The sequence below is a fragment of the Macrobrachium nipponense genome, chromosome 6, assembly GCF_015104395.2.
Source record: "Macrobrachium nipponense isolate FS-2020 chromosome 6, ASM1510439v2, whole genome shotgun sequence".
Taxonomy (NCBI): Eukaryota; Metazoa; Arthropoda; class Malacostraca; order Decapoda; family Palaemonidae; genus Macrobrachium; species Macrobrachium nipponense.
This window is the reverse complement of record NC_061108.1, coordinates 120,379,491-120,403,522: the sequence shown is the minus strand read 5'-3', so window position 1 is coordinate 120,403,522 and position 24,032 is coordinate 120,379,491. Positions and strand designations below refer to the sequence as shown.

Below are 24,032 nucleotides of genomic sequence, written 5' to 3'. Positions count from 1 at the left end.
ATTAGATAAACACATATTTAAGGCCTCTGCCAACATTCAACTAGACAAATAACCAAAGCACAATCTTCACGAGCCAACAAACATGTACTTTATTTCGATCCACACTTACAGCAAAAATCTCAAAGAGCTAAAAACATCGGAAACATCTGTGACTCCTCTTCGCAAGTGTTCAGCTTAGCTCACCTCCAACAAGCCCTTGTAGCTCATGGTCAAAAACTGATAGTGACCTAAATACACACACAGATAGGTCAATCGAACTATATACTATATTCACAAGGAACCAGAAAAAACTGACCCTCGCTTTCTTACTAAAGTAACATTTCTCACAATACGAGCTACTTTATCATTATGTGCAAATCTTCGTAGAACAGAAGTATATAATATAACTCTGATAAGTGTAGCAAATTATGGTAAACCAATTAGACCAGTGTCATGTCGCATATTTCAACTAAGCCTATTCTTTATAGCCAAAATCGATCAATGCTCTGAACTTTTACAGTAAAAAGTATTAATGAGCTCCGTTACTGGTTGATGAATTGATATCAAAACAATTACACTATTGTAATGGATACTATAACAAGACTGTCTCATCTTGACTTGAAGATCTGTCGTGTAACACACGACGGAACAGTCATCTGTTTAATAACTTAGCAAAGCGAACATTCACCCTGGCTTCAGGCTAACCGCGCGACCTTGATTTGGGAAGTTATAACTAACTTCTGTAATTCCTTACTATTTCTCAAATCATTTGTTTGGCGTCTGAATGCAATACAGACGTTAAAAAATGCTGACAATCAATCCAAAACTATTTTTGTAACATTAAGACTTTTCGGAACATCTTTGTAATAGGTTCTTAAGAAACGTGGCACATATCTTGAGCTGCACGGCCAGTTCAAAGTATTCACGTGGGGTTTGAATTCAAATATAAACAAATAAACGTGTATAGCAAAGTTTCTATATATAAAGAATAAAAGTATCTGAGTGTGTAGAGTATTACAAACTCAACAAATGTGCCGAGAGTGCACTCTGTTAATCCTTCTATTGCTAAAATGAGGGGAAAAAAATCATCCTAAAAATTCATGAACCTTTGATGTAGAGAGAGAGAGAGAGAGAGAGAGAGAGAGAGAGAGAGAGAGAGAGAGAGAGAGAATAACAATAGCAGGACTGATTATCGTATATAATACTTCACTTTTCCTATCTTTCTACAGAACTAGAAATATTACGAAAATGTCTTGTTAAGAGTTACGTTAATATTTTTCTGGATTCTCCTGACTTGTTCTAAATTAACAGAACGTATATCACAGACACATAATGAGATCTAACACATAGCTGCCAAGTACTCACAGCAAAAACGGTATAAGCACGGTCATTTTCAGCCATATCTATTTGGTACCGTGGGAGGAAACGCCCTTACAGCCTCAAGAAGGATTGGATATAGCATACATAAAACGACACTTTAGTCCTCAACAAAGCCACAACAGTCTGGTAGATAATACCGCTTATTTAATTTGTCTTAAGAAACAAACAGAGGTGGGTGAAGACCAACCATCCTCTTTTTGAAGACACTTGAATTAAAGATGGTACTATTGTACGCTCAAAGACCTATTCATCCACACACTACGTTAACTGTAAGCGGCAGATAAATGTGGCCATTGAAAATTAGCCCCAGGCTTACCTAGAGAGAGAGAGAGAGAGAGAGAGAGAGAGAGAGAGAGAGAGAGAGAGAGAGAAATACATCTATATAACGTGGCAATGGCGATTCTCTGGCAAAACAAAAGGCAGGAAGGAATGAGAAATATCCTTCCTATTAGAGCATTAATCTACAAAATGTAAACAAAACGTAAATACGTAAACACAAACAGGAAGAGACAGCTGCCAACAGCGTGAATGTGACGTTTAGGCCTACAGGGAAGAAGCTCCAGTGGTCATAGGTGGGAAGATATTCTTCACAGTTAAATAGCGACACACAAACACACACACTTTCTCGAGAACTGGGAACGTCGAACACGGGAAACAAAAATAGATACAGTATACATAGCTAGGACTATTTATTAGCTTCAAATCTGAATTTTGTCAAAATCGCAACATGAATTTTGTCTAAAAATTACTGTAGACCTACAATCATTAAAATATCTGTTCAGTGTATAAAATCACCAAAACACTAAGTGGTAGCGGGTTCACGATTAACAAGATATGCCCAGCAAACATTCTGTAGGAATACGGAACCACGGACTGCAATGCAATACAAACCAGTTTTCAAGAATGTGGCGATATTGAATGACTCCAGACCGAAGTCTGGAAGGCAGGAAGTATCCCTTGACAAGAGTGATCGGCTAGCGCTCATCATAATTTATCCCATTATTATTGTTGTTTTTATTATTAGTAAGTTCGCTACATCTAACTCCAGCGGAAATGCAAATTGGCATGGGCCTAAATATATTATTTTCAATAAACTTTGGGAATTTGGTGTGAGCAGCAGTGGATCAGATAAGACTAAAAGCTAACAAGAACAGAAAGTGACTACTATTTTATAGTACTATGTGAAAACGAGAGTAAAGTGCAGATTACGATAAAATAAAAATAAAAAATACATAAGACAGGTACGAAAGTAATCAAATACAGAAACAAACAGATAAGATATGTAGTAAAATGAAGGCAAGGTGTGAGGCGTTTAATGTGGAATAGTCCCTAAGAAAACGTGCTTGTCAATAGATTAAAAGTATTAGGTCATTTTTACTTATTTTGAATCTGATCGAAGTAAACAAACTCACTTTTACCTGGGGGTTTTGCACTTTAAACAGTGAATGGATATATATATATATACATAATATATATATATATATATATATATATATATATATATATATATATATATATATATATATAGCGAATACCAGGGGAAAAATGTAGCGGAATCCAAGCGCTTTTGTCTTTATTAGATGTCAAGGAGGTATTGGATGTTAAAAAGGAAAGGGGATTGATATATTTTCCCGTGGTATTCGCTATATGAAGTCACGTGATCTACTGATTTTTTAAGATATATATAGTATATGTGTGTGTGTGTTGGTAATCTCTCTTGACCCTAACCAAACCTTTGGTGACTTCAAAACTAAGTGTTTTAAAACATAATTAGACAGACGAATGATGTGTCAATTCTTTTTGCATGTTACAACAACTACTAACAATACTATTATTAACTACTATCACGCAAAACCTTACAAAATAAAAATTTTAAAAATCTCTTGGTACAGACAAATGCCATGTCAATTCATAGGGCTAGGTATTACACCAATCTCTTAGTAGAGCCATCACAAAAACATTGTAACAAGTTATAAAAATACACTTCAATAACCATTTCATAGTTTTAAAAAAAAATCAAAATACAAGCACTAATTCATCAGTACCACCTAAACTCGATCAAAATATCACTAAATCATAATTTACAAGCCTTCTCCACCTGGAAGGATTGTAAGAACACTTACTGACACATAGGCCCAATAATTAGGTCTTCGGCATTATAATTGAAGCGGTAAAAATCGATAATTTGCACTAAAACTTCACAACACTGAGTAAACGTAACAAATAAATTAGCAGGGCGTTGTAAAACTGAGGATTAGTAATAACTACGAAGTTATAATTCCCACCAAAGTTCATAACACTGACCCCTCACACCCGTATCAAAAACTACAACCGAGTTACACGTGGTGAGGCTGCAATACTACAAAAACGTTAATAACACCTCGCCATTACAACTACCAGACAGGTAGGACGACCAAACTGCACTGTATTAAGTCCATAACACTGACTGGTGACTCTTCACTTCTCTCACCGTTTTCACACACACACACACACACAGCTGTGTGAGTGTGTGTACATCCTACCCACTCCGAGGACCACCCCATCAACCTCAAATCCCCCCCCAACCCACAACCTCCAGTCCATCCAAGTTCTCTTTTCCTCATCTCATTCATCTGCCTCTCTTCCCCCCACCCCTTACCCACCATCCTACCCAAGGGAGACGTATTCCTCCTTACCTATCACACTTCCTTCCCTCCCCCAACGGACAAAGTTGTCCTTTACAGTTAAACGGCCCCTCTAGCGTGGTCTCTCTCTCTCTCTCTCCCTCTCAGCAACAAGTATCTTTTCTCTTACACAGGCAAAACATTGTACAATTTCATTCACTTTTTCATTTATATAATGACCTACTGTTGTTAATAGTTACTAGAAAGACTTATCTAATGAAACAAAATCCGGAAAGAAATACTGGCTGCTCAAGATTGCTGTTGGACTTGGACTAGATGAAGAAATATAAAGAAAGGCTCAGAACAGAGAGAGAGAGAGAGAGAGAGAGAGAGAGAGAGAGAGAGAGAGAGAGAGAGAGGGGGGGGGGGGGGGTGGGAGGGGCTCTATTTAAACCAGGGAAAGGAAAAACAAGCGGCCAATCCCTTAAAACACTGCGTAAACATCTCATGTTTTCATCTATCTTGATTACCCTGGGTTAACTGCTGAATGGACGATGGCCAAGTTAATTTCCATCTCTCTCTCTCTCTCTCTCTCTCTCTCTCTCTCTCTCTCTATATATATATATATATATATATATATATATATATATGTATTATATGTCTGTGCTTCTGTGTATGCACAGTTGGAGTCTTCCGTGTGTGCATGAGAGAGAGAGAGAGAGAGAGAGAGAGAGAGAGAGAGAGCCTTGATAAGACGAAAGGGCTCTTGAGCTTTGGAATGTGAGGCTGGCTTTCACATGGTTAGAGGTCTCTTCGCGCCTAACATTAAGACTTCAAAGTTATAAGAACGCGATTTATGTGTTGTTAGTGTGTGTGTGTGTGTGTGTAACTGACTTTCAAAGGTGCTGCTTGACCTCACACGGAAGTTTACTCTCTTATGTACAACGTTGGTTCCTAACTTCAATATGAATATAGCTCAGTCAAGGTCTAAACCTTCCCAGTCTAAACCTTCCCAGTACCCATCTTCTATCATTCGTTATTATATATATGTTATGAGAAAAGGAAAGTTATTTGATGACTAGACCTAACAAAATCCCTCTATCAGTACTCATTTCGTGTTAATTTAACATTTTCAAATGATTGGACATCTTTAATCATTTTTTAAATCGGAATAAAGAGACATATGGCTAACATGAGCTACACATCTGGTCTCTCTCGGGTAAAGGCCGGGTATCTAATAGTTGTTTTTGCCTTAAGAGGCCACAAACCCTTTGACAGATAACACTGGTGGTCAAAACTCCTCACCGAGAGTCCTTCATAGTTTTGAATAAACAACCAACTAGAGTATTGTTACGCCTCTGGGCAAAAATAACAAAATTGCCTGCATTAGGAAATCAGCCAAGGACTCATTTCTAAATATCACTAAAATGGAAAGTCAGAGATCCGTATAAAATCCTGAAATTATCTTTCAGTTTTGTATGTCTGTTGAAAACTAGACCTATAAATAATTGGATATCTATGGAAAACAACAGCTTCAAAAAAGGAGATTAACATCCTCCTCTGGTGGAATCGGAAAGACGATTATCTTTGAAGGTCCTTTGACTTTTGGTTTATGATTCCCAAAGGAGATTGGCAGGACAAATCAGGATGTGAATGAGCTTGTTTACGGGTGACCACACCTCGCTTCTCACGGTCCCCCACCCCACCCCATTGGCCATAGGGTGTTGGCGCCATCAGTGCATCTCACGTGTTTACCCTGAAGCAGCCCTGTAGGCACCTAACCAAGGGGTGTTTGCAGCGTCCACTGTTTAGCTCTTTACTGCTTCCTTTCTTCAATCTTCCTTTGGTCTTGCTATCCATTACCTACCATTTAAGCATTAAGCTACAAATCTCCTTTAATATCCAATTCGCTCTACCTCGAAATTAATAATGAGTGTGAGTGACCTAAATTGGCTTACCTGTGGATGGATCTCTTGGTATAAATACCACCTTTTCTGTAACTTTTCTCATCCATCTACCAGAAGAGAGAGACAGCAGTCTCTGAAATATAGTATTTTCTCTCTATACTTTGCCGTTTTTATGGGTTCCTTTTATTAGATAATATATTTTACGTACGTTAACCAAAGGGGATATTTTTTTTTAGTTTACTTCAGTGAGTTACCGACTCGGCCAACAAGTCGGTAACATCACTGAAGACCTGATTTCTCCTCTGTGCGCTGGTTCGAATCCACAAGAGGACGAATTATTTTATTATTATCAAATAAAGAAAATAAATCAATAAATAAAAAATCACCCTTCGTTTAACATATGAAAATATATCAATTTCAAGGTAGAGCGAATAGGATATTAAAGGACATTTGTGGCTTAATGCATGTATATGAATCACGGTGATGTGATAAAAATTCATACTTAAATAAGTGTCACTTCATGGTGCAACTGTGGGGGTTTCTCACAGTTCCACCTTATGGTCCTTAACTTCACCTATTTTCTGTTCTAGATCTCTTTCCCTCTGTCCAGCTCCAACCACTATCAATCTTTCGTTTCACTGTATTACACGCTGAACGGGTAAAAGTACCTCAGTGCTTGGGTGAATAGACTAATTTTATAAAATATCATAAATTGAATCAACCCTCACGGTCAACAGAGTACAATTAAACACCTGTCTATCTCTATACATTTCGCAATCCTATGGCTATTTGGGTACATTACGATAATCGATCAACCATTCATAAACTACCTATTCTAATTAAATAACGCCTGATTTATACATGAGATTGACCTTTGTTCCAACACACACACTAGTATATCATGTGCATATATAGCATAAATTATATAACTTACCCCAACCCGTTAAACAAATACATAAAAATCGTCTCAACAGTACGAAAATGGCAACACAGCGTTTTGAAGCGGAAAAAATAGGACTATATCTCATTATCTGCAATCACTACCTCCACAAAATCACGCACATAATGGAGGATTGCACCTGATAATGGGTCATCCTCTCAGCAGCCGGATACGCCAGAGAGAGAGAGAGAGAGAGAGAGAGAGAGAGAGAGAGAGAGAGGAAGCAGGATAAAGCATAAACAAAGAGGAAGCGAGAGAGAAAGACCAAGGCTGTATAGACCGACACAGCTCTCGTTGTTCCGAGTGTGATCCCAGAGCCCATTGTAATGTTTCTCTAGTCCAACTCACTGTTTTACACCAATAACGACGACCTTGGGTAATCCGTGACACATTTCAGTTCTCATGAATACAATAAGTTTTTTTTAAGCATGTTTCAATAGTGCTTGGAATTTAGAAGAACAATTGCAACTTTAAATAGGATTTTTGTAGCATTATTTTGTTACAATTTATGCGGATGTAAAGGATTTTGATAACTATAAAAATATGCTGACAGTTTTCACTTAAGAAGGTAAAATTACATACCCCACACACACACACACACAAACATATAAACTAGTGACCCTTATGAACTCAAATCTTCAACCCTCACTGAATGGGTAACGAGATATCTCAAAGCTTACAGGAATTAAACTCAACCCATTTTAAGCAATGATAAGAGAAGACAAGAGGTCTTTCAAACAACTGCGAATTATCTTCAAATCATCGACTTCGTGGTTTTATCACAGCCTAACCGTGAGTTCTGATTAACGACATATCTTATCATATATACACACCGTTCTCTTCTGGGCGAGAATATCTCTTTCAACAGTAAAACAGTATGTTACTAAGACTAAGTGTTTATTTTTAAAATAATTATTTTTCTTATATTGCGACTAAAACGAGAGAAAATCGTCAATTAACTAACTCGTCTCGGCTTTACAGAGGAGTGTAAAACAAAAAGGAGACTAACGAAAGTAAATAGATAAACAATTACATGAATAACAATGAGACAAACCAACGCTGAAATGCTTACAATTATTGCTCTGTTACCTTCACGTGTCACAGCGCACATGCACAACACAAGTCTTGGTAAATAGGCTCTCCTACGAACAAATCCATGCCTGACAAAATAATAATGAAAAAAGTAAAAACATTATAATAGGACTATGCCTCATTGTAATATTATTGGTTGAAGTACACGGTCGGGCAAATCTGTCCGCAAAAAAAAGTGAGCAATACGTAGTTACTTTCCATCATGCACTCGGTGAAAAAAAAAAAAGCCTTCCTCATTTATAAAGTTTATAAGAACCACGTAAACTGCATGTGTATTTTGAATCATAATTACGACGTCGTTCCAGTACGTGATACTTTATTTTTCATATAGAGCCATCACAAGCTTCAGAAACGTCCATAACACAAGGTGTGTGAATCACCTGATACAGATATTATCTTGCAAACATGATCTCCGTGATTCATAAATATGCGCATTGAATAGTCAACGATATACGTACGTCACTGGCAAACCTAATCGCACACTCGGTCTATTAAAACCAGTGTCTAACGTTTATGAATTTTTCAAAACGAGTACACATGTGTTCACGATGTTCTGTGTCATAAATTACAATTTTAGATCACTAATTAATGGAAATTTTCCAAGCTGGCATTTCTGAGCAGAATTTTTTCAGTGTACGTGTGGAAAATTTTCTCCTAACAGCATTTTGACCTGGTTTTCTCAAAGGTGTGCATGTCATACCAATAGTGGTAAACATAAAACCTGTATTTTCTTTAAACTTACGGTCTTCGACTTAACACTCAAGTTTGGCCACCAAGAGCTTTTCTGGTTGGCTTCTAAATGAAGACACTTTCTTTGAAAGATTTGATGTATATGTCTATAGTGAATGAACTACTTAAAAAAACTGTTTGTAGGTTTGTAGGCCCCTTTTTCTCTAGTTAATGGTAAATATATCCCTGAGTCTAACCGTGATTGCTTGACTGGAGATGAAGGCTACCCCTGAAATGTTTATCCTAAGGATCTCTATTTTTAACTTCCATTTCCTCATTCATCACGCTATACTGTATCAAAAGACAATCAACATTATTATTAAAGATATAAATCGGCCAGTCAGAAGCAAGCAGAAGCCTAAAGGGCATATATTGGTTTTCGATAATTACCGTCAACTCCAGCAACAGATAAAAACGTCACTTCCATTTCTTAGCTGACCGTCTTCGATAACAATCAGTGCTGTACATAATAAATTTGACAAAGATAACACAAAGGACACTTAAGCATTTTTGTTTGATTAGGCATCTATAATGGGTTGGATTATGCTTAACAATGACAAAAATTATACAAGTTGTTTTATGTGTCACCATAACCGGCTACCAATGAACAGGCTGCCTGTTATCACTATGGAGCAGGTATATGTTTCACCATAACGAACTATTTACAGACTGGTTGATCTGTTTCACCTTAATAATAGACTACTGTAATAACAAACATGTTGGTTTAAGGTTTCACTAAAATAGGCACCAACAAATAGGTTAGCCTACGTTTTGATAAAATGAAACACAACAGACAGGCCAGTCTTTGTTTCAGTACAAATGGCCAAGTGACAAAATATGTTTCAATGAAATGACAAATAATTTTAAAAAGTCGGTCATGCTTCACTATTATAAACCAGCAACAAACAGATCGGTATAAGTTGCACTGCACTGAAAAAGTAACGACGAACAGCTGGCTCTCTTTGCAAAGTACTAACGGCCACATAACGTAGGAGTCAGCTCGAGTTTCGTTATAACGGACGAATAACAAAACGAGGACGTTTTAACACCGCTAAACCGGACAAGCAACTTCATCAGATTGGTTGCGTTTCACTATCAGAGTTACTCAATGGCAGATGGGTGGACACAGGTTAGCTACTATTCTGACACTTCCGGTGGGACACCGAGCGTCCTCTCTCTCTCTCCTCTCTCTCTCTCTCTCTCTCTCTCTCTCTTTCAGCGCAAAATTATCGTTAGAACATTTCACGTCTAAAAAAGTGGGTCGTCACATAATGTGGTTTTAGGCGGGTCATCATATTAATGTAAGTGTGGCTTCATTACAGTTTTGCCGAATTCCGTTAGAATTCTTTTCCAAACTCGAGAATTTCTTTAAAAAAAATAAAAACAGTATATAACAGTTGCAACTCATATTTACTGAGTTGCTTCCGGAATAATAATAATAATAAGAAATAATAATAACCCAATAATAATATTTTTTTTTTTTTTTTTTTTTGTAAATTTAGGCATGGAGGATAATAATAATAATAATAATAATAATAATAATAATAATAATTATTATTATTATTATTTTAATCTAAAATCAATTTACAGAGGAATTTTAAAAAATGACACCAAAGTGACATTACAACACAATAATAACTATTATAATGGATACTTATTACAGAAGTTTTAATGGTTGTGGTTGCGGCAATAATGATAGAAAAAAAAAAAAAATAAGTGATGAATAATATTTCGAATCTCTCTCTCTCTCTCTCTCTCTCTCTCTCCTCTCTCTCTCTCTCTCTCTCTCATACACAAGCTCTCGTGTCACAAACCACTTGCTATGCTAGGAGGGAAAGCAATAAACACGTCATTTGGTTATCACTAATCCCTCAGAATTCTGCTTTTGAAAGCTGCCACACAAACTTAATTTTCTCTTTTGCGACTTTTCCAATTTTGAATCTCTAGTCAGGATCACACATGGCGCTTTCTAAAGTCAGTCTGCGATGGTTTGTTCCTCATTATTGAGATTAAATTCTGAATAACAGAAGAAATGACATGAAAAAATTTCGTTTTGACGATTATTTTAAACTCAGTGAAACAAAATAGTATAGAACGAACCAGTGTCGTATATATACTATTTATATTTTATTTAATATAGTATACTATATTCTACTATTTTAGACAATCATCCATATAAATCCCAGCTATCGCTTTGTTAAAAACCCATAAAACTAAAGCATTCTGTTTAATAAAAACATCTCGTGAAAGTTGCTGTATCGCTTTGCTAAATTAGCATAATGCGAAAGTTTCTAAATAATATTCAAGTGTACATTTCACATATTCGATATGTGTAATTATATGGAACAAATTATAATTCATATATACATCTGTAACTCTCAGTATTTGGAGATTTACGCTTCTAGATATTAAGACAGAATGGAATTTTTGTAATAAATAAAATGTACGTGCAGCAGATCTCATATTTTGCACCGGAAGAGTCTGTAATAAAGAAAACGGATACTGACAGAGAAAACGGAATTTAATAAGGGGGGTGACTATTGGAATTTGGAAAAGATGGTTTCATATTAGAAATAATAAGAAAAAAATGAAAAGTAGTAAATCTAATGATAAAATAAAAGCAGACAGTTTCAATATTTTAGTGTTTCAGAAAAACGTTAAAAAGAAGAAGAAAGCGAGAAGAAAATAGAAACATGATTATGTTCGCCAGTGACTCATCCACCATCAACCACACACACCTGTAATGAGTTGGTTGAACTGGACATAGGGCAACCCACAGTTTCCTCACCAACCTCCCCCCTTCCCCCCAAAAAAACCAAAAGCACCCACGATCTCCCCCTAACCCCCACCCCTTAACCACATCCCTTACAATCGCCAAGCAACCTCCACTCTCAATTGGACCGGAGAAGCAAAAGCAGCAACAGGTTCACCGCTTTTACCAGCGGGGCGACCGAACTCTACCGCTAGTACTATACTACTACTAACGCTATTGAACCCTACTACTTCCGCTAGCACCATTTACGCTGCCAGCGTTAAAATAGTACCACCAGTAACACCATTTCACTCCTAGCGTTAACATTGTGGAACGACGCATTAAAAAGGGGGAAAAAATAGAAAAAGAAAACTTGTTCGTGCATTTAATGAGTTATAGCGACTTCATTTTAAAAACTGGATTCCCACCACTCAGGGTCAGCGAAGCACGAAAATCATTATTCGCTACAATGACTTTTTTTCATCAAAGAAATTACAAAAGAAATAATTTCTTGATAATATCAAGATAATTCACACATCAACAAACATTCCCATGCATTGCTTCTATTCGATTTCGGATAAATCTAAACATTATGGTTAAATAATAATTATGGGTTTTTATATATAATAATTAAGATTATCTAATATAAAAATGTTGGTAAAGAATTTTACTGTATGAAAAATACCAGCTACTTCATAAAACTCAAACTTCAATCTACAAAAACTTTACATAGTATCACTGAAAATAATAGCTGTTTCTATGGCATTTAATTTGCATAGTCTTCTCTATTTGTCTTACAATCTTTCTTGTCATATGCGTGTAAGAAACTTAATTTACCAACTACATCCTGATGAGATAATTATAAGACGAATAAAGGACTTTATACGTATTATATGCCGTAGAAACAGCTATTATCTTCAACGCTACTGTTTTCAGAGAAGGTCTCCTCCCTATTATTATTATTATTATTATTATTATTATTATTATTATTATTATTATTTTGGTCTATCACAGTCCTCCAATTCGACTGGGTGGTATTTATATGTAGTGTGGGGTTCCGGGTTGCATCCTGCCTCCTTAGGAGTCCATCACTTTTCTTACTATGTGCGCCGATTCTAGGATCACACTCTTTTGCATGAGTCCTGGAGCTACTTCTGCCTCTAGTTTTTCCAGATTCCTTTTCAGGGATCCTGGGATCGTGCCTAATGTTCCTATGATTATTGGTACAATTTCCACTGGCATATCCCATATCCTTCTTATTTCCATTTTCAGGTCTTGATACTTATCCATTTTTTCCCTTTCTTTCTCTTCAACTCTGGTGTCCCATGGTACTGCGACATCAATGAGTGATACTTTCTTCTTGATTTTGTCAATCAACGTCACGTCTGGTCTATTTGCACATATCACCCTATCTGTCCTGATACCATAGTCCCAGAGGATCTTTGCCTGATCGCTCTCTATCACGCCTTCAGGTTGGTGCTCGTACCATTATTATTATTATTATTATTATTATTATTATTATTATTATTATTATTATTATTTTTTTTTTTTTTTTTTTTTTTTTTTTTTGCTCTATCACAGTCCTCCAATTCGACTGGTGGTATTTATAGTGTGGGGTTCCGGGTTGTATCCTGCCTCCTTAGGAGTCCATCACTCTTCTTACTATGTGTGCCGTTTCTAGGATCACACTCTTCTGCATGAGTCCTGGAGCTACTTCAGCCTCTAGTTTTTCTAGATTCCTTTTCAGGGATCTTGGGATCGTGCCTAGTGCTCCTATGATTATGGGTACGATTTCCACTGGCATATCCCATATCCTTCTTATTTCTATTTTCAGATCTTGATACTTATCCAATTTTTCCCTCTCTTTCTCTTCAACTCTGGTGTCCCATGGTATTGCGACATCAATGAGTGATACTTTCTTCTTGACCTTGTCAATCAACGTCACGTCTGGTCTGTTTGCACGTATCACCCTATCCGTTCTGATACCATAGTCCCAGAGGATCTTTGCCTGATCGTTTTCTATCACTCCTTCAGGTTGGTGCTCGTACCACTTATTACTGCAAGGTAGCTGATGTTTCTTGCACAGGCTCCAGTGGAGGGCTTTTGCTACTGAATCATGCCTCTTTTTCTGGTACTGGTTCGTGCAAGTGCTGGGCATTCACTTGCTATGTGGTTTATGGTTTCACTTTTCGTATTGCACTTCCTACATATGGGAGAGATGTTATTTCCGTCTATCGTACTTTGAACATATCTGGTTCTTAGGGCCTGATCTTGTGCCGCTGTTATCATTCCTTCAGTTTCCTTCTTTAGCTCTCCCCTCTGTAGCCATTGCCAATTGTCATCGCTGGCTAGTTCTTTAGTCTGTCTCATGTATTGTCCGTGCATTGGTTTGTTGTGCCAGTCCTCTGTTTCTTTCTGTCTTTCTCCTGTCTCTGTATATTTCTGGTCTTCGTCTGCTTTTATTAGTCCTTCTTCCCATGCACTCTTTAGCCACTCGTCTTCACTGGTTTTCAGATATTGCCCCAGTGCTCTGTTTTCGATGTTGACGCAGTCCTCTATACTTAGTAGTCCTCTCCCTCCTTCCTTTCGTGTTATGTATAGTCTGTCCGTATTTGCTCTTGGGTGTAGTGCTTTGTGTATTGTCATATGTTTCCTGGTTTTGGGGGGGGGGTTTTTTTTCTGATCTATGCTGCGGAGTTTATTCTGCCTTCGTCATCCACTATTCCTGCGCTGTATCTGATTACTACTGGCACTGCCCATGTGTTTATGGATTTTATCATATTTCCGGCGTTGAGTTTTGACTTGAGTATCGCCTTGAGTCTCTGCATATATTCTTTCCTGATCCTGTCCTTCATCTCTTGGTGTTTTATATCTCCTCCTTCCATTATTCCCAGGTATTTGTATCCTGTCTCATCTATGTGTTTGATGTTGCTCCCATCTGGTAGCTTTATCCCTTCAGTTCTCGTTACTTTGCCTTTTTGTATGTTGATAAGGCGCATTTTTCTATTCCAAACTCCATCCTGATGTCCCCAGATCAATCCTTACAGTCTGGATTAGGGTATCTATTTCCTTGATGCTCTTACCATACAGCTTGATGTCGTCCAATGAACATCAGATGGTTGATTCTGTTGCCTCTTTTCTTGAGTTGGTACCGGCATCCATCTTCTGTAGTACTTTTGTCATGGGAATCATGGCTACTACGAAGAGTAGTGGGGACAGTGAGTCGCCCTGGAAGATCCCTCTCCTGATATTAACCTCTGCTAGTCTTATTCCAGAGCTTGTAAGTATTGTATTACCAGTTGCGCATTGTATTTTTGAGGAAGCTGATGGTATTTCCTCTGCCCCATATATTTTCAGCATTCTATTAGCCATGTGTGTGGTATCATGTCGAAGGCTTTCTTATAGTCTATCCATGCCATGCTTAGGTTTTTGGTTTTTCCTTCTCCTACTGTTCTTCATTACCATTTTGTCTATCAGGAGCTGGTCTTTTGTGCCCCTACACTTCCTTCTGCAGCTTTCTGTTGGTGGGGATGGGTGTTTGTCTCCTCTAGGTAGTTTGTATAGCCTTTCACTGATGATACCTGTTAGTAACTTCCACATTATTGGTAGGCAGGTGATAGGCCTGTAGTTACTGGCTATATTCCCATTATCTTGTCTTTTTGTACTAAGGATGTTCTTCCTGTGGTCATCCATTTGGGTGCTTGGTGATTTGAGATACAATGCTGGAGTTGTTCTGCTATTCGTGGGTGTAGGGCCTTGAAGTTTTTGAGCCAGTATCCATGGACTTCATCGGGACCTGGGGCTTTCCAGTTTGGCATTTTCTTTAGTTGGTGTCTGACTGTGTCTGTCGTGATGTCTGTGAATCTTTGTTTTATTCTCCCTGTTTCTTCTTCCTTGACTTCCTGGAGCCATGTTGCATGTTTGTTGTGTGATACCGGATTGCTCCATATGTTTTCCCAGAGTCTCTTACTTGGTTCGGCTTCAGGATTTCTGGGTGGTTGTCTTCCCCTCTTAGTTGGCTGTATAGTCTTTTCTCTGGTTGGTTCCGAATAGTTTGTGTTGGTATCCCTTATTCCTGTTTATGTACCGTTGGATCTTATGTGCTTTGGCCTTAAGCTCTGTTTTACATCTTCTATTGTGTTGTTTAATCCTCTCTCTTGTACTTTGTATTTCTCATTGAGTTCCTCCCTTGTTTTCTTGCTTCTTAGCCTTTTTTCTGCCATCTCTTTCAGTTTACTCAAGTCAGATCTCATCACCATGATTTGCTTTTCCAGGCGCCTTTTCCAAGGAGGTTGCTGTTTTGGTTGCTGTTGGGTTGGGTTGTTGCTGGTGGTTGTTGGTGTTCGAATTCCCATCAGTTCTGCTACTAATCTTGCTCCTGCATATGTCAAGTTATTTGTTTTCTGTGATACTGGTGGTCTGTATTATGCCTAGTATTTCATTGACCTCACTTGTTTGTCTCCCTTAATTTTTTGGTGTTGTAGGCTTTCATGGAGGGGATCTTTGTTCTCTCTGTATCTGGCTCCATCCATTGTCTAATCTTTTCTACCCATTCCGTCCTCTCTGTTACTTCGTCGGTGTTTCTTCGTGTGTCGTTGTTGATACCTCATCTCCCTGTCGTCTTCTGTGGCACGTCTCTCAGTTCGTCTTCGTGTAAATTCGTTGTCGTGTGACATTTCCCTTTCCAGTTCTTCTCTTTCTGTTGGGGGAGAGCCAGTTCTTTTTCTTTATGTTCCTTGCTTGGTCTGCCAGCCTCTGCTCTGTTTGGGGGGTGTTTATTACCTCTCATTCCAGATGTTGACCTAATCTTCTTATATATCTCTCCTCCGTCGGGGTTGCTTTTGATGTAGCATCTCCATATTCCTTATTTTCTTCTCTTGTCCATTTCTTCCTTTTTGCCTCTGTAGCTCCAATCTCAGGCTGTTGTTTATTGTCGTTGTGGTGATCAGTTGCTGGATGACGACCTCCAAGTACCTGACCGTCTTCCCCTTCAATTGGGTTGAATACCTGGTTGCCGGACGAAGCTCCTCTGTTGCCAGAGGTTCCATTTACGTCGTTGTCCGTTTAATCCTTCATTTCTTTCCATCATTGCTGAGTTTTTGCTATTTAACCCGCCCATAGCTGGACCTACCCCATCAGGATAGGTACTCATTTACAGCTGAGTAGACTGAGGAAATTATGGTAAAGATCCTTTCCCAAGGAATCAACGCCGAGGAGAGCGGTCACCACTCCAACGACTGACCAGAGCCAGTGTTGCTTAACTTGACTTAAGTCTATTGACGACTAACCCACTCCTCCACGGCGCCACATATTATTATTATTATTATATTATTATTATTATTATTATTATTATTATTATTATTATTATTATTATTATTATTATTATTATGTCTACTTCTCCCTCTTATCTCTACATTTTTTCATATAGCTCGGTAAGTAGATATCTCTTAAAATAAATATTCAATATATATATATATTTTTATCGACGTGACTACAGTACCCAAAACAAAGGATTTTGCCATCTATATAAATGTCATATCATTGTCCACAAATATTAAATGTTCACATAAGACACGGTTGGACCAAAACTACCAATGGTTGTCCGATTAGGAACGATGTATTAGAAGTTCACATAAGAAAGTTGTATTATTAGATAAACTCTTAATACTCAAATAATTGCTGGTATGAAAGGCCTGAATGGTGTTAATGTGAAAAAGATAAAGAAAATGAAACATTTGATTACATGAATACTAAAAAAAGCTAATATATTTTTTAACAATTAAGGGAATAACCCGTAAAAGTTGATAAAACTAACTAACCCTACGTTGACCACGTAAAAAAAAAAACTTTTTTTCATATACCTGAGATTCTACAGAGTAAAAATGTCGCCTTTTAACAGTACAGTAAGAGTAAAAACATTTCTAAGCTAATGAATTCTACTGGCGTTTCACTCTAGTAAAAAGCTTAAGATTATGCAGAGCTTTTAAACAAAATAAATCAAGTCAGATATGTTAGTGCAAAGGAAGACCGGACTGACATAAATGTTCTTTTCAGTGATTCAGTACAACGTAGTTTAACATCACGTGCACTTCACATTATAATTACAGATTTCAGATAAATTCATAAGGAGTGCTGGAGCCAAACAGAACCATAAAACCGGATATAATGAGGAGTGTCATATTTATATATGAAGAATAAATAGGACAAAATCATCGAAATCATCCATGTTCAGCATGATAGCAAAAACCACAATACGAAATTTACAGCAAATGGCCTAGAGAATTTGTAGAGCAAATACTTTTGTAGTGTGAATCTTGAGTTATTCTGAAAAATTAACCGTAAGTAAAATGATATCAGTCATAGTGAACCTCTCGTCAAGCAAAAATCACAGACAACGAAACAATACATTTTCTGAAAAAGGGGAATTCCACCAGACATAAGAGAATAGGTCTAATTTGAACAAGCTCTTACCAATTTGTTGTTGCGGTTGACACCGTCGCCTTTCCTTATGCCAGCGGCGGCGCTGCTTCTGGAGGTGCAAAAACTCTTGAACTTCCCTTTGGTAATCAAAGGACAGCTCCTTCTCGATGTCCTCACTTTCGCGGCCTAGTTGCCTATGTGACGAAGCGCTGTTGAAGCTTGCCAAGAACCTCTGCTCCTCCGCCTGCAGATATGCTTCTGGATTGAAGGGTGGAATTGGAGGTGGAGGAGGAGAATACGTTGGCCTAAAAGGTATCCCCGTTACTCCTGGGAGTTGACGAGGTGGTGGTGTTGGTGGTCTGTCTTCTGGAGTACCAGCCCTCTCCTCTCCTGAATACGCCAAACTGTCACAGTGCAAGCTTGCACTTGACACTACTGTTGCGTCTGAACTGTGACCTGTGCTCTCCATGTGGTGATCACGGAGACTCTTCCGGGAAACGCCTAAGTTTTCATAAATACAGTCATCTTGGAATAGTACTCTTTTGTGACTCTCATCTTGATTCCTAGGAGTATTCCTAGGAGGAATATTCTCGTATATTTCTTCTGGGTAATCATCCTTGTGAAAAAAACTATCCTCTGTCTGAGATCTGTCAATTACGGCGTAAGTATGGTTTAGGATGCTGCTTTCACTAGATGTATTTTTCTTGTCCACTGACTTAGTCTTATTGACAGTTGCATAAAGATAACCATGGTAAGAATCATCTGATTCAACTGTCCTCTCGTGACTCTGAGATTTATTCCTTGCTTGGTGTTCCCCTATTTCACTTTCATCTGTTCTTATTATATCATAAATATGATCTCTGACCTGGTTCTTACCGCGTGATTTGTTAATTGTCTCGTAGGTATGCCCAAGAATATTCTCCTCGTAAGTATCTGAATACTCATATGTCTGTGCTCTTGGACTAGATACTCTATTAATTCCAGCAACCTTGTCACTCGTGTCCTTTAAACTCTTCACATTTTCATATATACATTCCTGTTCTGCAGGATCCGTCAATGTATCATTGCAAATGGCGGATCTTCTTAAGTTTTCATATATACACTCATTATCACCAGTTTGACTTTCAGCTCGGTTGGCTAAGCTGTCTCTCTGAATTTGGAGGTTGTTAATGTTTTCGTAAAGAATTTCGTACTGACTTTCAGCTTCTGCAAAAATGTCATTCCTAAAAGATTGGGTACCGCCAATATGATCACCTTTACCTTGTGAATAGAGTAAATTCTCATAGACGTGCTTATGAAAATCTAAGGAGGGTGCTGGGTGATAGAAGAACTTTCCAATATGTTTGGGACGTGGTGGTATGGGTGGAGGGGATGGAGAGTGCCTCAAATCAGTTTCGGGTACCAAATTTCTTTGAGCAACGGAAGCTAACTCTTCTGTATGGGGGAGTGGAGATGGATTTATCTGACCTTCAAGGACATTAGTGCCCTCTAGGTCAGGCAAGGGCGATGAGAAATATAATGGAGGTGTTGAAGGTCCTGTGTATGCCAAGGGTGAAGGAGGTCTTGGGGGTGGTGATGGGGACCTATGGCCTTCGAGATCTGAACGAGACTCTTCAGCTGAGGCAACTGATTGTGATTCAGAACTCTCAGACTTTGGAGGTGGTGGTGGTGGAGTATATGGTGGTGGTTCCTTAGGGTCCGTCTCCTCGAATGTCACATCATCAGGCAACTGATCCACCAGAGTTTCAGAAGCAGTGTCAAAGTCACTGGTCACTTCATCTGGCATTTCTTCCCCCTGAATGTCCAAATCAGAAATGTTTGGGGACTGTATTGATTCTCCACTGACATTTTCATTACTCAGTTGCATTACACTAAATTTTTCTTTACTTGCTGAATCATACTGGTCCGATTCGACAGTTTTCTCTTTTTCATGTTCGTTTGAAACACTGTTCACATTTGCCAGTTCTATTTTATCATCTGAATTCTCCTGCAATACTGTCTCACTCATGTTCTTGTTTTCGCCCAGCATTTCACCCTGGAAGGAATTTTGCTCTTTTTCTAGAAGAGTATTTTTACACCTTGCATCACCCTCATCTTTCATATCTTTTTTATAACCTTCTAAGTATCTCTGAGGAGCCATGCACCTTGCCCCATTATCTCTGTCTACATAATCAAGCGGACAGGCTTCTGATGAATGTTTCAACTCATTATTTTCCTGATCTCCTGGTAATATAGCCTTTTCATCACTTATAAAGCCTAAGTTCAGTGTGCTTTCAGCGGGGTCTGGAGAAGGACTGACAGGAATATCTGTTTCTGGTGTGGCAACACCAGGTTCTTTTGGCACTAAAGTGCTTTCTGTTTTTAACAAAGCATCAACTTTAGGCGGTGGAGGTGGTGGACACGAAGGTCTCTTCACTGACTTTTTAGAAGTCCTCGACTTTTGTGTCTCATTCATTAAAGGAACTTTAATAGAATTCTTGTGTACATTACTTACATTTCTCTTTACTTCTTCAGTTGTGCCTTTTGTGACCATAGCTATGTCTGAATCCTTTTCAGCTGGAAAACTTTCTTTAAATTGTTCTGTTGTAGTTTCTATTTCTAGAAAACTGGTTGTTGTTAGGGATTCACCTGTAAGTTTGGAAGAGGGTTCTGCTACTTCTGATGTCCTCCTATCTTTGTCATCTGCCACATACTGGTTTTCTGTTGGATCTGTTGTGGGAACGGGTTCTACAGAAATTCCGAAATCTTTGTCATTTACTATGGCACATTCAACTGAACCTCCTAATTTGCCATTATGATCTGTCTCTTCAGGCTTGGGTATGCCTGAAGCTGATAATGACAAGTTTTCATCAAATACTGTTGTGGCATCACTTACAACAGCACATTCATCTGAAAGTCTTGATTTGTTATTATGATCTGTCTCTTTGGGCTTGGGTATGCCTGGCACTGACGGTGACATATTTTCACCATTAGGTCCGGAAGAGATCTCTGCTACTTCTGATGATATGTCTTTGTCATCTGCTACATATTGGTTTTCTGTTGGATCTGTTGCGGGAACGAGTTTGTCATTTACCGAAGCAAATTCATTTGGACCTGTTATTTTGCCATTCTGATCTGTCTCTTTTGGCTTGGGTATATCTGGAACTGATTGTGACAAAATTCCATCAGAAATTGTTGTAGTGGGATCCTTTACCATTGCAAATTCATCTGAACCTCCAGATTTGCCATTCTGATCTGTCACTTCTGGTTTAGCTAAGCCTAGAACTGACAGTGACAAATTTTCATCAGATGTTGATGTGGTGGGAGCTGTTTCAGTTTGTGTGCTAATTTTTTTGTCAATTGATGTATATTCAGCTGAAGGTTTTGCCGTTAGCTCTGTTTCTGAAGACGTAGGTGTGGTCTTGTTAGCTGCCGTCGAATCATCTGGTTGTTTCACTGAGGAGTCTGACTTTGTAGGGGTTGGCAACCATAAAATATCGTCCAGATTCGTCTCGAGGTATGGTTTTTTCATGTAAGGTACCTGTACTTTCTCTTCCACAGCTGATCTCTTTGCGTCACGTTGATCACTGTCTAATTTTTCTTCTGAATGATCGTTAACATTTTCAACACTCAGGTTTCCTTCACTGATTAACTGCTGATTGGAACCAGAGAATGTTGTCAAATTTGGAGTGGACTTGCATCCTGATATAGGTTGAAATACTTGAGTTTTGTGCTTCTTAACAACAGATGGGCTTTCAATATCATTTCTGAAAGATGAACTGTGATGGACTCTGTTCTCAGACGAGGCAAAGGATCTCTCATTTGCATAGTTACCCCCATCTGTAACCCCAGGTTTCTTGAGACGCTCATTAATGATGACAGGTTTTCGTACATTCTCATACAAATTTTCACCAGAATAAGGATCACAAGTGTGTTGATCCACTTTGTCAGACTCTTGGATTTCATCGTAGATGTGATCATGATGGTACAGGTCGGGATGATGTACATCTAATGAAGGTTTGAAAGAGTTATCTTCAGGATAGTTACTGAAACCATACGGCTGACAAAGATCAGAGGTATCTCCGTATATATGCATTTTATAATCTCCCTTTAAAAATTCATCGTCGTGAACGGGTTTATTGTTATGACTCCCCTCTGGGTAATGTATCTTACTGGACGATGCAGTTGTCCTCATAGCAATTATGGAGGTCTCCCTTTCCGAGTCAACGACAACTCGCTGTTCGTGCCAACCGGACGCAAAGGATACCCCGGCTGCATTAGTATTCCTTGCCATACCCGACGAAGTGAAAGTCGACATGGATTCTGCCCTTCTCATGTTATTGCTCTGTGCCATGACGACATCTCTCTGAAAGGACGCTAAGGGTATCCTACGGTTCCCTTCCACTATCCCTATCTCTTTGCTTTCTGTTACTGTGACCTCAGTTCCAGGTGCCGGAATCACGCCCATGCTGCCTGCAAAATGGGCGCTGTCTCTCCTGGACGGGGAATAGTAGGGGTCACTGTTTCCATGGGACCTGGAGGGGCGCAAGTCCCCCATACTTCGATGTACGTTTTCATAGGCATCTTCAAGTTCAACGTCGAAGGGTACCCTCACTTTCGCTGAACGCGAGGTGCCCAGGAAACTGGTTTCCTTCCAACGCCGAGGCATTTTTCAGTGTTTATTTATCAAACCTTTAATGCTTCACCACTTTAATTGGATTTAAAAAAAAAATTCTTGAATTATTTTCAGCACATATAATACTGCTACGAAAACAATGAAAATGAGAATTTAATGCAAAACTATTACATTTTTTCGGACACACGGAACCACTACTTAACATCCAGTTTACTGAACCATCATATCGTATTAATAAACCACCGTGTCTTATCTTGGCAAACTAAAAATTGAATAAAGTTGCTAAACATGAAAGGCAAATTAATCTCCTAAAAATAAACTCTAATATTCAGTGTTTAATGAGTATATATTTTCTATCCAACCGCAGACTGACCTCGTTATCAAAAACTTCACTTGAAGTCAAATTGAAGTCAACGAGTTCAACTAATATTATTTCTTATATTTCGTCATAGCTTGGCCCATGCTCACTATAAAAATATTCCTTTACTATTTCTGTTCTCAGGAATTTAATGGTATGAAATGAAAACTTTTCGTAATTAAAAGAACTTCACTTTGTCGTTCTGCTTTCGAAATTTTAATCGGCATATATTCATTTTAGTATGAATATGGCTTTTCTCGTTATTCAGAAACTTCGCCCTCATTCGTTTCTGACATACTAGCAGCGGGTCCACACCTGAGCAAACTTATGAAAACACTTGTGTCCGGTTTTAAGGCCAAACACACTTGAGCTACGGAATCCACTTTCGTTAGGGGTTTACTCAATTCTCTTACGCTGGGTTATAGTACCACCCATATACCCTCTACCCTCTACAGTAACCGAGCTCAGTAGTCCTTCTCCACGTCGTTCTCGATTCGTATGTCGGTATTCTTCGTGTTCACAAGCAAGCAGTCTATTGCATTCAACTCGATTAAACGGTGTATGACGAACTGATCTTCGTAGATTGATGTTCCTGGTGAATAAACGACCAGTGTGGTTGTCTCACTTCACTCTTGTCTAAAAACGACCTGCGTAAAAGTTCCTTGCTGTCGCCAGATTAGATAGACTCACTATCAATCTTATCTGCTTATCACTTCGATATTTCTTCATTTTTGTTTTTTTTTTTTTTGTTTAGGTTTTCCTCCAAGTCACTATCACCACTACCTGCACCGCTGAATCACCACCATCCTCCACTCGGCACCACCACCTACCTCTTTCACCATCTTTCTCCCGATGCGCGAACTCAACTTTTTCTAAAGGTCCCTTGCTCTCCGCCCTGTCTGGCACCTCCATAACATCATCATCTCTTCCCGCGGTGGTGCTGCCGTTATTGTTGCGGTTATTATTACGCCTGTCTTTTGTTCTTTCAGAAAGAGCAGGATATCGCCCATTAAGAGAAGCGTCACAAGGGCCGTGGCCTCGTTGCATTAACAGTCGCTCGCCCTCCTCATCACCATCGTCGTCTTCATTATCTTCATTATCGCCGGCTGGGAGTGTCATTCCTCTTCTTGGCGTCTCTCCATTACCCGCGGAGGAGGAGGAGGAGGAGTGGAGGAAGCACTTCGTATCACCAGCCCTTATTAACGACACCGAAGGCGAAAGGACATCGGGAAACCGAGGCGTAAATAAGATGCATCG

At 38.7% G+C, this 24,032-nt stretch overlaps 1 protein-coding gene across 3 annotated transcripts in view; it reads right to left on the bottom strand.

Annotated features, from left to right (window-relative positions):
- LOC135216074 (uncharacterized) overlaps positions 1-24,032 on the bottom strand; it is a 307,218-nt gene that overhangs the window by 20,984 nt on the left and 262,202 nt on the right. For 2 of the 3 annotated variants that reach the window (XR_010314800.1, XM_064251073.1), the window contains exon 1: positions 17,854-23,359. The exons of the other annotated variant lie outside the window; for it this stretch is intronic. Coding sequence is in view for 1 of the 2 variants with exons in the window: in XM_064251073.1 (XP_064107143.1) it covers positions 17,854-22,450 (4,597 nt within the window). In the remaining variant the exon portion in view is untranslated. Of the gene's footprint in view, positions 1-17,853; positions 23,360-24,032 lie in introns of those variants that run through there. 3 annotated transcript variants of the gene reach the window in all.